At 36.1% G+C, this 13365-nt stretch overlaps 1 protein-coding gene across 6 annotated transcripts in view; it reads right to left on the reverse strand.

Annotated features, from left to right (window-relative positions):
• The window catches only part of LOC136026415 (coiled-coil domain-containing protein CG32809-like), a 330704-nt gene that overhangs the window by 94657 nt on the left and 222682 nt on the right, over positions 1-13365 (reverse strand). For 4 of the 6 annotated variants that reach the window (XR_010617288.1, XM_065702997.1, XM_065702989.1 and 1 more), the window contains exon 11: positions 8087-8155. The exons of the other annotated variants lie outside the window; for them this stretch is intronic. Coding sequence is in view for 3 of the 4 variants with exons in the window: in XM_065702997.1 (XP_065559069.1) it covers positions 8087-8155 (69 nt within the window). In the remaining variant the exon portion in view is untranslated. The remainder of the gene's footprint in view (positions 1-8086; positions 8156-13365) is intronic. 6 annotated transcript variants of the gene reach the window in all.

Here is a 13365-nt window from a genome sequence, read left to right on the forward strand (position 1 = left end):
TACAATGGTTAATAGCAAATAGTGTTATTATTACGGCCGGCAAAGGACCCTTTTTGGTGGAAGCTTGGGCCCCCTGGAAAATCTGGGGTGGGCATTTGCCCACCTAACTAACTTCCGTCTGAATCACTCTTTGGGGATGGGCTTATTTTATGGGCCAAAGTAGTCTAGCTTCTTATAAAACAATCTTTTTTGCAAGGATCTCTGTAGATTTCTTGAAAACTGACAACGGGCCATTTAGACCTGCATACTGGGAGAATACGAGCTTGTCATATTAGATTTTTGAGTCTACTGCTCAATAAGGGCCTCCCCCAGGCCACTCAGTGCGCCCAATATATTGATAGGAGAACGTCCTACAGATGTGTAGGGTACTTCCTAGGAGGCAGGGAGAAAAGGGGGACCTTGTCCCTGGAGGTCCATAATAGAAACTGGGGCACACTCACCCGGGGCCGTAAATAAAGATGGAGGAGGAAGAACGCCCCTCAAATGTACACTGAGCCAGACCCATCGGTGGTTGCACATGTCACGTGAGTTGCAAACCATCTCTCAGTAATGAGTTAAATTGCATGGTGACGCAGAATACTATTCTGGGAGGGCGTAAGATCCAGATCTATGGACAATGGGCTCTGCAAAGGGCTGCCTTGACACTTCCAGGGTACCTGCAAGACTGGGGACGTTGCAGTCAACTTTATTTCCACTTGAATGTGGCACCTCTGGAAGAAATTATAGCCTAGTAAATGACAAAGCATTCGCACAGAATTCTGATAAATGAATAATTGTTCAGGGTTGGTCTCTTTTGGAGGGTATTTTTGGGCTGAAAAACCTCTTCCTATCTAATTTATCTACTATGGGTTGTCTCCCCACAAAAACATAATATTTGTAGGCATGAATATATAATGAGTCGGAGGCAATAGGCTTGAGATTGTTTGTGCAAATTTCGACTCTTGTTGAGAGAAAAGCAGGCCCAAGTGCTGAAAACTATGTAGTGACCAAGATGGGCCCAGGATTGCACAAAGCCTCCACTCATACTGGAGGTCCCAGGGACTTCTTGCTGTCCGGTTTTAAGCCGGCTTAAGTACTTCGGTGTAGACTTGAGAAGATGTGTTCGTCTCTGTCCTGGAATGGTATGCGGGACCCATTAGTAGAATATACGGGGACCAATAAAAGAATTATAATCGATCATTTTATGATTATAAAGTGCAGGGTATCGGTTATAGTGGTATATGCCTTTTTAAAACCAACTGATGGAGACAGTCGTGACTCAAATGAATTCTAATTAGAATTACAGGAGCAAATAGAAAGTTTACGGCTCTAGTTCTTTCGCAAATTTTTGAGGTTCAATTTGAGGCTGAGGCAAAATATGCTGATTGAGTAATTACCAGCAAATGTAATGATATTTGATTTCTACGTTCTGTTTTTGCTGATGAGTATGAAACTAAGTGATTAAATTCAGAAGAATTGTTCTGGGACTTGAAGCTTTGAAGGAGAGAAGGGGATTGGGGGAAATGTTCTAGGAAAATTCTGAAAAAGGGGTCAACCTCAAAACAATTGCTATACATATAATTATTCTATTATCCGACTAAAAATATGGGCTGATTCAAAATCCAAAAAGTTTGCCACTCAATCTCTTTCACAGATTTGAGTTTTTTAAAGCTTATGTTGTGGATAAATTTTTAAATGTAAAGGATACCGTCCTGATAAGACAATTCCGAATTTAAGAAGTGGTTTAGGGGTTTGATTTAGCCTCCCCAATGCATCAGAACATCACAGCAAGTTGGATTGAGAATGGAAAGGGTGAGGTAGTCTCTGAGGCAAATTTGAGGTGCATAAAAGTCTGACTTTTTGAAAATCGTCATCGTCCACAAGTTTTGAGGGTTTTTCTTATCTCCGATTCTTTGTCTGAAAATTTTACTTTCTATCTAATGCTGGTAAAGGTTCGCGATGGATACAGAGGTAGATTTGAGGTACAAGAATTAACAAAAAATCTGATTTGTCAATTTAATTAGAATAATTCCTAAAATTTTTTAAAGAATTGCTAAAGTTATTGAAGTTATTAGTGATAATTTTAATTTTTAATTCGAGTTAGAAAAATTTGAGGTAGATTTGAGGTAAATGAATTCATAAAAATCTGTTTGGTCAATTGAAATTAGAATAATTCCTGAAAATTTTAACAGTACCGCTAAAGTTATTATGTAAACTGAAAGAAATATTTATGGTGTCATGAATGATAGTTTTAATTTTCAATTCAAACTAGAAAAATGCCTGATAATTTTAAAATTAGTTTGGTTTTCCTTTCGCTTAAAGTGAATAATTACGTAATTTTTTGTGTTGGAATTCTAGTCTAGAAGGATGATCTGTTTAATATACAAAAAAAAATTCTCGAAGCAGACGACGAAACTGTTGTTACTGAAGTAGGAGCGAGAACTATAACCGAATCAAATAAAAAGCGAAAACGAAGTAATGTGACGGCTGTTGTGGGGAATTGTCTTCACAAGTAATGCCGAAGTTCTTACACAAATGCAAGAGCCATTGACCAGCAGCTGCGATTCTTAGTCAAGCGAAATGAGTCCCAGAGGAGGAGTTCAAACCGCCTGATAGAGCAATTCGATTTCAAAACCGATTATTTATTTTGTTCAAGCAGGGCAGTTTTTGAGAAGACTCATAAGACGGAAAACATCTTTCGCGTTCGCACAACAGAGTTCGGTGAGAAACTGGTGGTGTTTTGTCAAAAGTAAACGATCACTGGTCTAAGAAAGTTCAGGGCCGAATTCTAGCAGCAAATTTGGATCTACATGCAGCATATGTTGTATATCACAAAATATGTTACTGCAACTTTGCATCTGGCAAGAGCCTCCCTTTGAAACATCCAGGAAATCCGACTGACGGACTAACAAAAAAGTTAGGAAAGTAAACATGAATCAAAAGAAAGCATTTGAAGAGGTGATGTGGTCCTTTGAAGCGAATGATAACAAACAGTTAACAATTTGTGATTTGGTCAACACGATGAGTGAGTTTTTCGGTGATTTTGAAGGGCCTGTGTATACCCAATTTTACATGAAGAATCTCGTGAAGAGGAGGTTCGGGGATGGATTAGTGAATGTGGAGAGACCGACGGTAAGGCTAGTGTCGTCACATTAAGACCCAGGGCTCACGCTATACTGCGAAACTTACGCACAACCAAATGATAGCGACAAAAACCAGAAGAAAATGAACATTATTAGTGTGGCTGCTGGGGTGCTGAAGAGTGACATAAAATGTATCACTCAAGATATGACTGAGTATGTAAAGACAAATATGAAAAATATCGAAGAAAATTTGAACTACCTGCCACAGACACTAAAGTTCTTCCCGGAGAACTTGTTTCTGGGCAAAGATACTAAATTTAAAATAGCTACCACTGGCCAAAGAATCATGCAAGCCACTTGACCTAGAGACAATAAATCTCCTCTTCAAGTAGGACTCGTAGTGAAGGTTCATCCTCAGCAAGAAAGGCGCAGTCTAGTTGATACTCCCAGTGCTATGGGCTTTTGTTCGTTTTACTACGAGACCAGTTTATTTGAGCGACATGCTTCAGTGTCTGCAAACATCAAAAAACAGAGGCTGCAAGGCAAGTTCTGTGTGCATCACGTTGCTGATAATACGGATTACAACGGATAAACGAGCAACGGGAGAATGTTAAATATGATTGCTTATCATAAGGAAAATGCTGTTTTTAGCTGTTATTTTCAACCATCATTAAGCAAGTAGTAGCTGAAGGAAAGCAATTGGAGAAAAACGTTATGGGACTGTTAATTGCAGTTACACCACGTGTTCAGTCCTCCCAAGTACTAAAATAATGAAAAACAGTAAGGATGAAAGAGATACTGAAGGCAGGAGAAATACCTGTTCTTTACTACAGAAATTCAAGTAGCAAGTCATCAATCCAATATAAGGATATAACGAGACTTTTTGCCCTAGACCCGTCATGCAATTTGAATCTTATCTGGAAGATGTCAAGACTGTTTCGCACCCCATCCCAAGTTGGTAAGGAACACTACAGCCTGTCTTTTACTTCAATGAACCATCGGTTTACCTTGGAAAGGCTTCGGTGATCTTTATACCGATGATTGATTTTAGCCCAAATGATCCTACTTGTATTTATACTACTCTTCATTTCGTGAATGCCCAATTTGAGAAATAAGGCACCGTCCCGGCTCGGACGGGACATTCGATCAACCACTTTACTGAAAAGCATTGAATATCATAGAGGCTTAATCAATAGGAAATCTTTTGAAACGCATAGTTTTACTCTTGGGGCAGAATGAGCTTCTTGTTTGCAAGCTTCTGGTTTGCAGGAAATCTTGGAGCTGATATATGCACCGAATGCATTTCAGCAGATTCTCTCCGGAAAAGCATATTCTCGGGCTATCAGAGCTCAGGTCAGTAGTGATAGGTGCCTGAATACCTTACTAGCGGCAAAAATGTACAATGTTAGCCCGACAGTAGATTTTGATCAGGTCCATCTTTGCAACAGTTCAAACAAGTTTCGGGTTTTTCACTCAGCATTTATCGGATTATTAGAAGGATACACTGAAGTTAAGGAGCTAGGGCATAAGCCGTCCATTAACGTGTTTTCAAGCAGGCTCGAGTTCCTCAAAGCGTCACTTTCGTGGAAATTACAGACTTCGAAGTACGCAGAAAGAACAGGCAACTGGGACACTCACCTCTACACTGATGAACAGATCCTTCGATTCTTGGTATCTTCCAACAATTACTTGTACGCAAAATCCTACAGAATTCATCTCAAGAAAATGACTGACCTTAAAGAAACAAATCCTGAGGTGTTCAACGAATTTGAAGACGGCAATTCAGTGATGCGGCTCTCCGACAAATTTTATGCTGATCTTTCCGCTGATCTGTCATAGAACAAGAATTAATACGCTCTCTAAAAACTAGTGAAGGTATAACCCGTAGACACGGTATGAGTAAGTTGCAGTGGCTAACATGGCTTTTATCCGCTCTTACGCGGGCTGCTGTCATCTTTGCTCTCCAAGAACTCATGAGCATAACATATGAGACTAATGAGCAGTACAAAGACTCTGGGGCGACAAAAATGGAATGTGATTTTAAAGATGTTGAAAAAGCTGTCCACTTTCTCCCGGATTTTTCACCTTTCACAAAGGATTGCGATCTCTGTGTTGCATTATATCTCAGTATACTGATTTCTTTTTTGGAACTTGTGTTTTGTCTCAGCTAAGGGAAGTTCTTTGACAGAGTGCTTTTTTGTTATTGCCAAATATACGTTTCAACTTCCCCTTCTCCTCCTCATGCCTACTCCTTCTCAAAAAACTTAGGTTTCAGGCATACTGGCCTTAACCCTGACCCAGTCTTGGTTGTTACCAAGGCACGAGGCTACAAATGCTTTGCCATAGGGCAAGTATAATATACACCTGCAGCCTGAACCTCTTCCCAACCTAACTCTCTCTCAAAGTCTTCAGTCCCAAAAAATTTGTTTTACTTTAAATATTTATTTTCGTGTTCATTAGCAAAAAAGGGAGCGTAGAAATGACATATCCGATAAAATTTGCTGGTATTTATTCAGTCAACATGTTTTCCTCAACCTCAAATTCAACCTAAAAAAAACTCAAATTTTTGCAAGATCTAGAGCAGAAACCTTTTCGGATTTGAAATCAACACATTTTGTTCGAGATTGACCCATTTTTTCACAATTTTCCTAGACTAATACAGTATTTGGTCATAAAATGGCCTATACGTCAACGTGGTATCCACGTGACTGCAAGACGACAAACCTTATTGATTATGCTATTTTTAAACTAAAACTGGATGGATAAAAACAAGATACTAGGGTATATAGGAGTACTGCTAGTGATTTTAAAAGTAAAGACCACCATCTAGTAGTGCCTAGCGTTAATTTAAAGTTGAAGTTTTTGAAAGATAACTACCTTCCAGGACGTTATGATGTCGAAGACTCCAGGATGAGAGTTTGAGCGAAACTTTCCAGGAACAGTTCAATTCTAAAGTAGAAGATGGATGAAATAACTTTAGGAAAACAATTTGTGAAGTTGCTGATGCTGTCTTGGGGAAGAAAGCTAGAAATCCAGCAAGGTATTAGTAAAAAACCTTAATCCATTAATTGAGAGGAGAAGGGGCTTGTACAAGAATTATTTGAGTGATAGATCCTATGAAAAGAAGGAAAATATAAAGAAAATGGAGAAAGCATTAAGAAATGAACTAAGGAGGTGGGAAGTAGAGGGCTAAGGCAAAATTGCCATCGATTTGGAAGACGTAGCAAGACGGCAAAATAGTAAAATATTATTCTGGCATGTTAATAAATTGAGAGAGAGTTGTTAGTCCAGACTTGTCCCAAATAAATATAGGAACGGGGCCACACTTAGTGATAAGGAAATAGTTAAAGAGAGATTGGTAAAACATTTTGAGAATGTGCTAAGCCGAGATAGAGCTGCAGGAAATAATATAGAGAAAATGAAAATGTTTGTGATACCTTGGATGTGAACGATGATTTTTTTTGTGAGGAAGAATTAGCGACAGTACTAAAAGGGCTAAAACATTTCAAGGCCTCAGGTGCTGATAATATGGTAAATGATTATCTCAAATACGGTGGCTTTGAATTAAATTCAAATTAAACCACTTGTTTAAACCACTGCATAAAAAAGGTGATAAGAATGAGTGTGTTAATTATGGAGGCACTAGCATAGTTTCTATGGGAAGTGAATTACTTAGCAATATGATACTTTTCAGACTGAGGGATACTGTAGACAAAGGAAGAAGAGTACGGTTTTAGAAAGGGTAGAGGATGTGTCGACCACATTTTCACTCTTAGATTAATAATTGAGAAATGCCTAAGTATCAAACCCTTTTATTCCTCAGTTTATACAGTTTTATTACAGAATCGTAAGGCACAGCAAAACTTAATGGTAACTAGTAGCTGGTTGAGCAGATGGCTTTCCCCCTCAATACTGAGGGGGTTGGGGGGGGGTCCCCCTCAATACTGAAAACGAAATGAAATTACTCCGTATATGAAAGGGGCTTTTCCTTATCAACGCCCCACTCTTTACGCTAAAGTTTTCTACTGTTTTAAAATGTAGAGTTAAGAGAAAGAGTCAAACTTTAGTGTAAAGAGCGGGGCGTTGAGAAGGAAAAGCCCCTTTCATATACGGAGTGATTTCTGTTAGTTTTAAGTTTTAATGTCGCTCCTTACTTTCATTTAAAAAAAACTTGTTCTTTATCTAATATCATTTGGAATAGTGGTATGGAGGTTTCAAATTTAATAGATCTTTCGATAATAGAATTAATATCCTTTCATAACTTGTGAAATTTATGATGCTATTTTAAAAAAAAATCTGAAAAAAAACATCAAATAGTTGGAATTCATGCTAGCATCCAACGAGATATGCTGCTTGATTAGTGTTTCTGCTTCTTCTTTTCTTATTTAAATAAATGTTTTTAAATTGGAAAATTTTTTATAGTGTTTCAGCCTTAAATTGTCATGCAAAGTACGCATTTTGTCATGCAAAGTACGCATTTGACTTTGTAGCCAGGTTGACAGATGGCTGCAAAAGCCCAACATTTAAAGACAGTATCATTTTTTACATTTTGTTTCTAAAACAGAAAATGAAAAATAATTTTTTAACAAAAATCAAAAACACCACTCTCGTACGCATCAATTTGTTTGCAAGCTCTTTCCATTTTTAGAGATTCTCAAAACTAATTTGTATTCTTTTAGTGTCCCAGCAAGAACTGTACTGATTTCTTCTACCTCGTATAAAAGTAGATATTCTATCTTGTAATAACAGTATATTATAAAAATAATGCAAAAGCTTCATGGTACTTTTGGAAACAATTATAACTAAGAAAGGTATGAAGTTTCCCAAAAAGTTTTATAAACATAAACAATTATTAAAAATAAAAAATAATTAATTCAATAAACAAAACAGCACAGACAATTTCATTCCTTTTGAATACCAATATTTAAAAATGCTTTCAGACACATTGAAAAAGCGCAGCAGCATTGTCAACAATGTCCAAACACGACATGCTAAAATCACTGCATTCAGTTTAAACTACTGACCTTGAAAAGAATGCCGAGGCATTGTGGTCATCTTGATGGCTGACTTGACTGGCCGCTCATCAAGGGGACCTTTAAATGGGAAATTAAAAAATTGTTGTCTTTCTCCTTAGCTTTCATTTCATTAATACCTGTAGAGTTCCGAAAAATTTATCACCAGTATTGTCATTTTTTCCCTGTGGTTTTAAGAAGCAAGGAAACTGACAAAAGATTGGGTTATACAAAAAATTATTATGGAAATCTCTCTAAAAATCTCGTAGACTGAATTTTAATAATAATTTTAATAGTTTTTCACTAAATTCCACTCTTAAGAGGTTACGTTGAATATATATATATATATATATATATATATATATATATATATATATATATATATATATATATATATATATATATATATATATATCCATTTACCATGTTCTTTTTTTCTGTTTTATAAGGCACATTTCAAATTACTCGAAGATTAACATCAGCTAAAACACAAATCGGAGCAGTAAAAAGGCTTGTTGCATCTACAGACGGCTTTTGTACATGAGATCCATCTAAAAACATTTCTTCAGAAAAACAGCCATTCAAAGGGGATATAAAACTTAATTCAACAAAACCTTTTATTGCGAAACTCCTATTGTGAATAAAATTATATATAGAAACCCAAGAAAATTTAGATTCTCCATCAACAAAATGAGTAAGATTAGCTGTATAAGTTTTCTTTCGTTATTTTGTCTTGTAAGGTATTTCAATCAGGTGTCTTCTACTCTCAAAGAAAAGACACATCGAGGGCTTCCACTTTTAGGGAGGTTCCCCTATTTTAGGGAGAAATCACTTCTTACAGGGACAATTATTTTAAATTTTGGGATAAAGAGAAATCTGGGGTAAAGTATGAATTTTCAGGGAAGTTTAGGGTAAAATAAGGATTTTAAGAATTCCCAAAAGAAAAGATTTGACCAAAAGTTTGTACACAAAAGCCTTCATATACCAATTTTAAAAAATTGGATAGATAAAAGAGTGTCAAACAAGTCAAATAAAATAGTTATGTACCATACTGTAGGCTCTGTTTGAAATATGAATATTGTGGGAAATTAGAGATGACCAGGCATGCTCTGACCAAGCAGCATATAAAAGCAAGCAATGAATTGAGACGGAGTTTGGCAGTGGCAGCATTGAAAAACTTTCGACTATAGGCAGTAAATTCAAAAGAAATTGAACAGCGCATATGCATATTTTTGGCAGAGCATTATCTGCCATTACGTCCTGCAGACAGCTTGATCCCTCTCCTAAGAAATTTATTTCCAAGAGACCAGGCTCTAGCACGAGTCACTCTCGGTAATCAGAAAGCTAAAAAAAATTTGCGAAAGAATTTTCCTTTGGTAACACGACCAGTTAGTTGAGTTCCTCAAAGCTACTTTTTCTCAGTGATAATTGATAAGACCACTGATGGTCCTGTGGAAAAGCAACTAGCAATCATAAAATTATTTTTTAGTGAGATAGATCTAAAAATTCATCTCGAAGTATTGCACATGGTTAAGTGAAGTGATATTTCGGCTGAAGGTCTGACTATTTGCATCAAACAAGTCATTGAAAAAAAAACTCAATTCTCTCACAAAATATTGTTGGATTTTCTGCGGATACTACTAAAAACTTGTTTGGAGCCAATAGATCTGCTTCAACGCTAATGAAAACCACTGAGGCCCATGTCATAAATGTGAAATGTTCATGCCATCTTATTCACTTAGGTTCATCCTATGCATGCTTGTCACTTCCTAAGACACTAAAACACTTGGAACCAAATATCCATGATCACTTTTCCAGAAACGCTTCCAGGCAAGATAAGTATGCTGAATTTTAGAAGTTCTTTCAATGTAAAGCACTCTCAATTCTTACACCAGGACAGACCAATTGAATGACCCATCAGGCCTGCATAAAGCGGCTTATTGAGAATTAGGTTGCTCTAAGTCAGTATTTTACAGAAACCACGTTTGACGATGCAACTGCAACCCATGACCTTATCTTGTCAACATTACAAAGCAAGTTGATAAAGCAGAACCTTGAATCCATGGACTACTCTCTTGGCCCTTCCAAAGAATTTAACACAGTTTTTCAATCTGAACTTCCACTTCTTCCCTCCTTAAAGACAAGTCCCAGCATACTTAGGAATGATATTGCGTCTAACTTCATGAAACTGGACTGTATTCGCAGTGTTGGTTCGCTTACCGAAATGGATCTTTACCTTTTAAGTGAATAACTGCCTTTAGACCAAACATATGTGGGAATAGCTGCAATCAATTCAATGTGAGAAGTCGTACATATTCAAGAGCCAAGTGACAATATTGATCTCTTCTATCAGTCTTGTCGAAAATTCTATATAGTCCTAATCAAAAAGTTCCATGACCGTTTCAAGCTCGAAGATGAGATTTATGAAATTTTGGCTTTGGTTGAACCAAAGCCAAAATGCAAGAAATTTGAAGCTAAAAGCTCTAGAGCTACTATTTGCGATATGTCCTGTTCTAAGAGCAAAGTGTTGCCACTAGAAAATGGACGTAGGACGGAGGTCACAGGCAATGACTGATGTCACTGAGCTTGATTTGGGAGCTGCCCAAGTTTAAGACCTGTCAGTTTAACTGTAATGGACTGGAAGATATATAGTATGAAGACTCGCAGTGGCTAAATCAAGTACCCAGAATTGCGGAAGTGCATATCACTGATCTTCTCTTCACCTTTCAGCAATGTACCAGCTAAGCATATGTTTTATCTCCTGAAATTGATCAAAACACACATCCAAAATAATATCAAAAACTTTATTCTAATTTCACCTATTCGAATCAATTACTGGTTGACAAACAAAGATAAAACTTCATCAACTGTCAGCATACCGAAAGCTGTCGCTGGCTTCAAGACGGAGACAAACGCTACTTACGATGAAGCGCGGAGGCGACACTTAATTAAACTTTCTTATGTATTCTAGGTATTGTGTAAGATGTTATATATATATCATTATTTAAAGTAAAAAATACTAATTTGATGGTGCACAATGTTTTTTTCGTGTAGATTGTATGGAAATGTAAGGCAAAATAATCCCTTTTTTCTAAGGAGAAAAATAGGGAGAAAACAGACCTAAAGACAGGAAGTTTTAGGGAAAACTGATATTAAAATAGAGAAAATTTAAATTGAAAATTGGAAGCACTGATTGAGATAGCTTATATACCATTATTTTGTACTCGCAGCACCCTAGGGATTTCAAATTAATCTTATAATCAAGAGCAATGCCAGAATTCCTGCCTTACGGAGAAGTAGCCTGCTACAATTTATCTCTCGGAGAGAATTCGCAGAAAAACTTTACTTTCTATCCATTATGTTTACTAATCAAATAATTACGACTGTAATCTTCTGAGAAGGGGGTGGAGGATCTTAACTTCATCAAGAATATAAAGATTTTTATGATTCCTTCGTCTGATCTCTTCTCCCATATAACGAGTCTTTTTTGTATTTTTCAAAGCAGCGGACATTAGTTAACTCCAAAAGGCGGTTCATCATAATTATCACTTTTTCTTGTAAATAAAAAGACTAGATTTAAGGACTTCTGAGTTTATAGACAGCTTTCTAGCGAAGTAACTTTCCCAGGGACCCTCTGCAATCTGTTATCTCTACGGGGAAAAAATGGTCTTTGCTTGTTGCTTGAAGCCCAACATGAGAAAACCATTTTTGAACAATACTTGTTTGGCGGTAAAATGGCTAATTTCATTTTTGAAGAGTCATGCGAGGAAAATCTCCCGGCGGAGTCAACTTGGATAAAAATTCAGAGATTTTTCTAAATTCTTGCGTATGTTGAAAAAAATAAAATTGGTAAAGTGCATACGAAATAAAAGAATCAAAACTGGAATCATATGAATGGTTTCAAAAGAAGGTTGTCTTCAAAATTTCTCTACAATTCCAAATTCATTACAAAAACAGTCGTTAAGACACTGGCAGCGTAGTATTCTTATAATTCAATTTCTTCCTTTTAAGTTAATTGCTCAGGCAGTGTTTCAACAACTTTTGTTGATTTCAAAGAGACTTCATAGATAACGGCTAGCTTAGTATTAATGGTGTATCAAATTACTTATAGCTTCCGTAGTCAAGGGCAAACCATAAAGGCAGAAACAGGAAAAAAAAAGACGAGGCAAATCATTAGTAGTTAGAGTTAGAACTCTAACTTTCAGAGTTAGTTAAGCGTAGGGATAGAAACACATCCTATATCTTTTACTTTCATTTAAAATACAGCTAGAAAAAAACCTTTACGTGCAGGAATTTCCCTTTGGATGCTTAACTTGGATTAAAAAGAGATATCTAAGGGCTTTTGCGTCATTTAAACTTTCTTAACAAATAAACCGTAGGATTTGTTTTTACTAACAATAAGGTATTAATGAATTTCTAAAGAAGTAAAATAGCGAAAGGAGATAAAATTTATTTGACTTTTTAAAATTTGCTTGTTTCAAATTTCTTTCTCTACTTTGACAAGTATTTAAATTATTGTTATGTTGTATTGTAACAAAATTTTGAGTAAATTATCGTAATATATTAAGTGTTTGGTAAAATAAACTGGTACTATAGCCTTAGGCGCAACTACATTCAACTACGTTTGTGATAGTTTTTTTTCGTTTTAAGTGTAACTTTATTGTCAAAAATCGTAGCTGAGTTGAGGAAGCAACATTTTGTTCTTTAGTGTTTTTTTTTTTTTAGTTTTTTTGCCAACAATTTCAGTGCCACCAATTTATGAGAAAGTGATAAGGCCTGATTTATGTGGTTTCTACGAATGGTGTAGGCCTTTGGCTGAATTAGTGAATGTGACACCATATTTTGGGAAATTTTTTATGATGGTTGCCTAGAGCAAAAAAAAGAACGGTAATCATGTGTTATTAAGCCAGATTTCAGTGCGCAAGCTGAAGTTTTGTCTAATTGTCTATATCAAAGAGACCTGAAACAGTTCTACTAAGGCTAAGTTCCTCCGAGCTTTTGATTGTAAAAAAAAAAGCTGAGTAGAATAGTAAAACAGCAAGCAGTAAAATAGCAAATAGTACATTAATAAATAGTAGAGTAGTAAATAATAGAATCGAAAAATAGTAAACAGTAGAATAATAAATAGTATTCAGCTTTTTATTTCAGCCTTAAATTGTAAGACTCCATTCAATCAAGTAAGCAGGCTATAGTTTTAAGTTGAAGTTATACTAAAGTCTATAAGTGATAAAATGTTCGACGAATGTTTAGCCCAATCTCATAAGTATTTCCTTATGTAATAGATAGGGAAA

This window comes from Artemia franciscana, chromosome 1 (assembly GCF_032884065.1).
Source record: "Artemia franciscana chromosome 1, ASM3288406v1, whole genome shotgun sequence".
In the NCBI taxonomy this organism is placed as follows: domain Eukaryota; kingdom Metazoa; phylum Arthropoda; class Branchiopoda; order Anostraca; family Artemiidae; genus Artemia; species Artemia franciscana.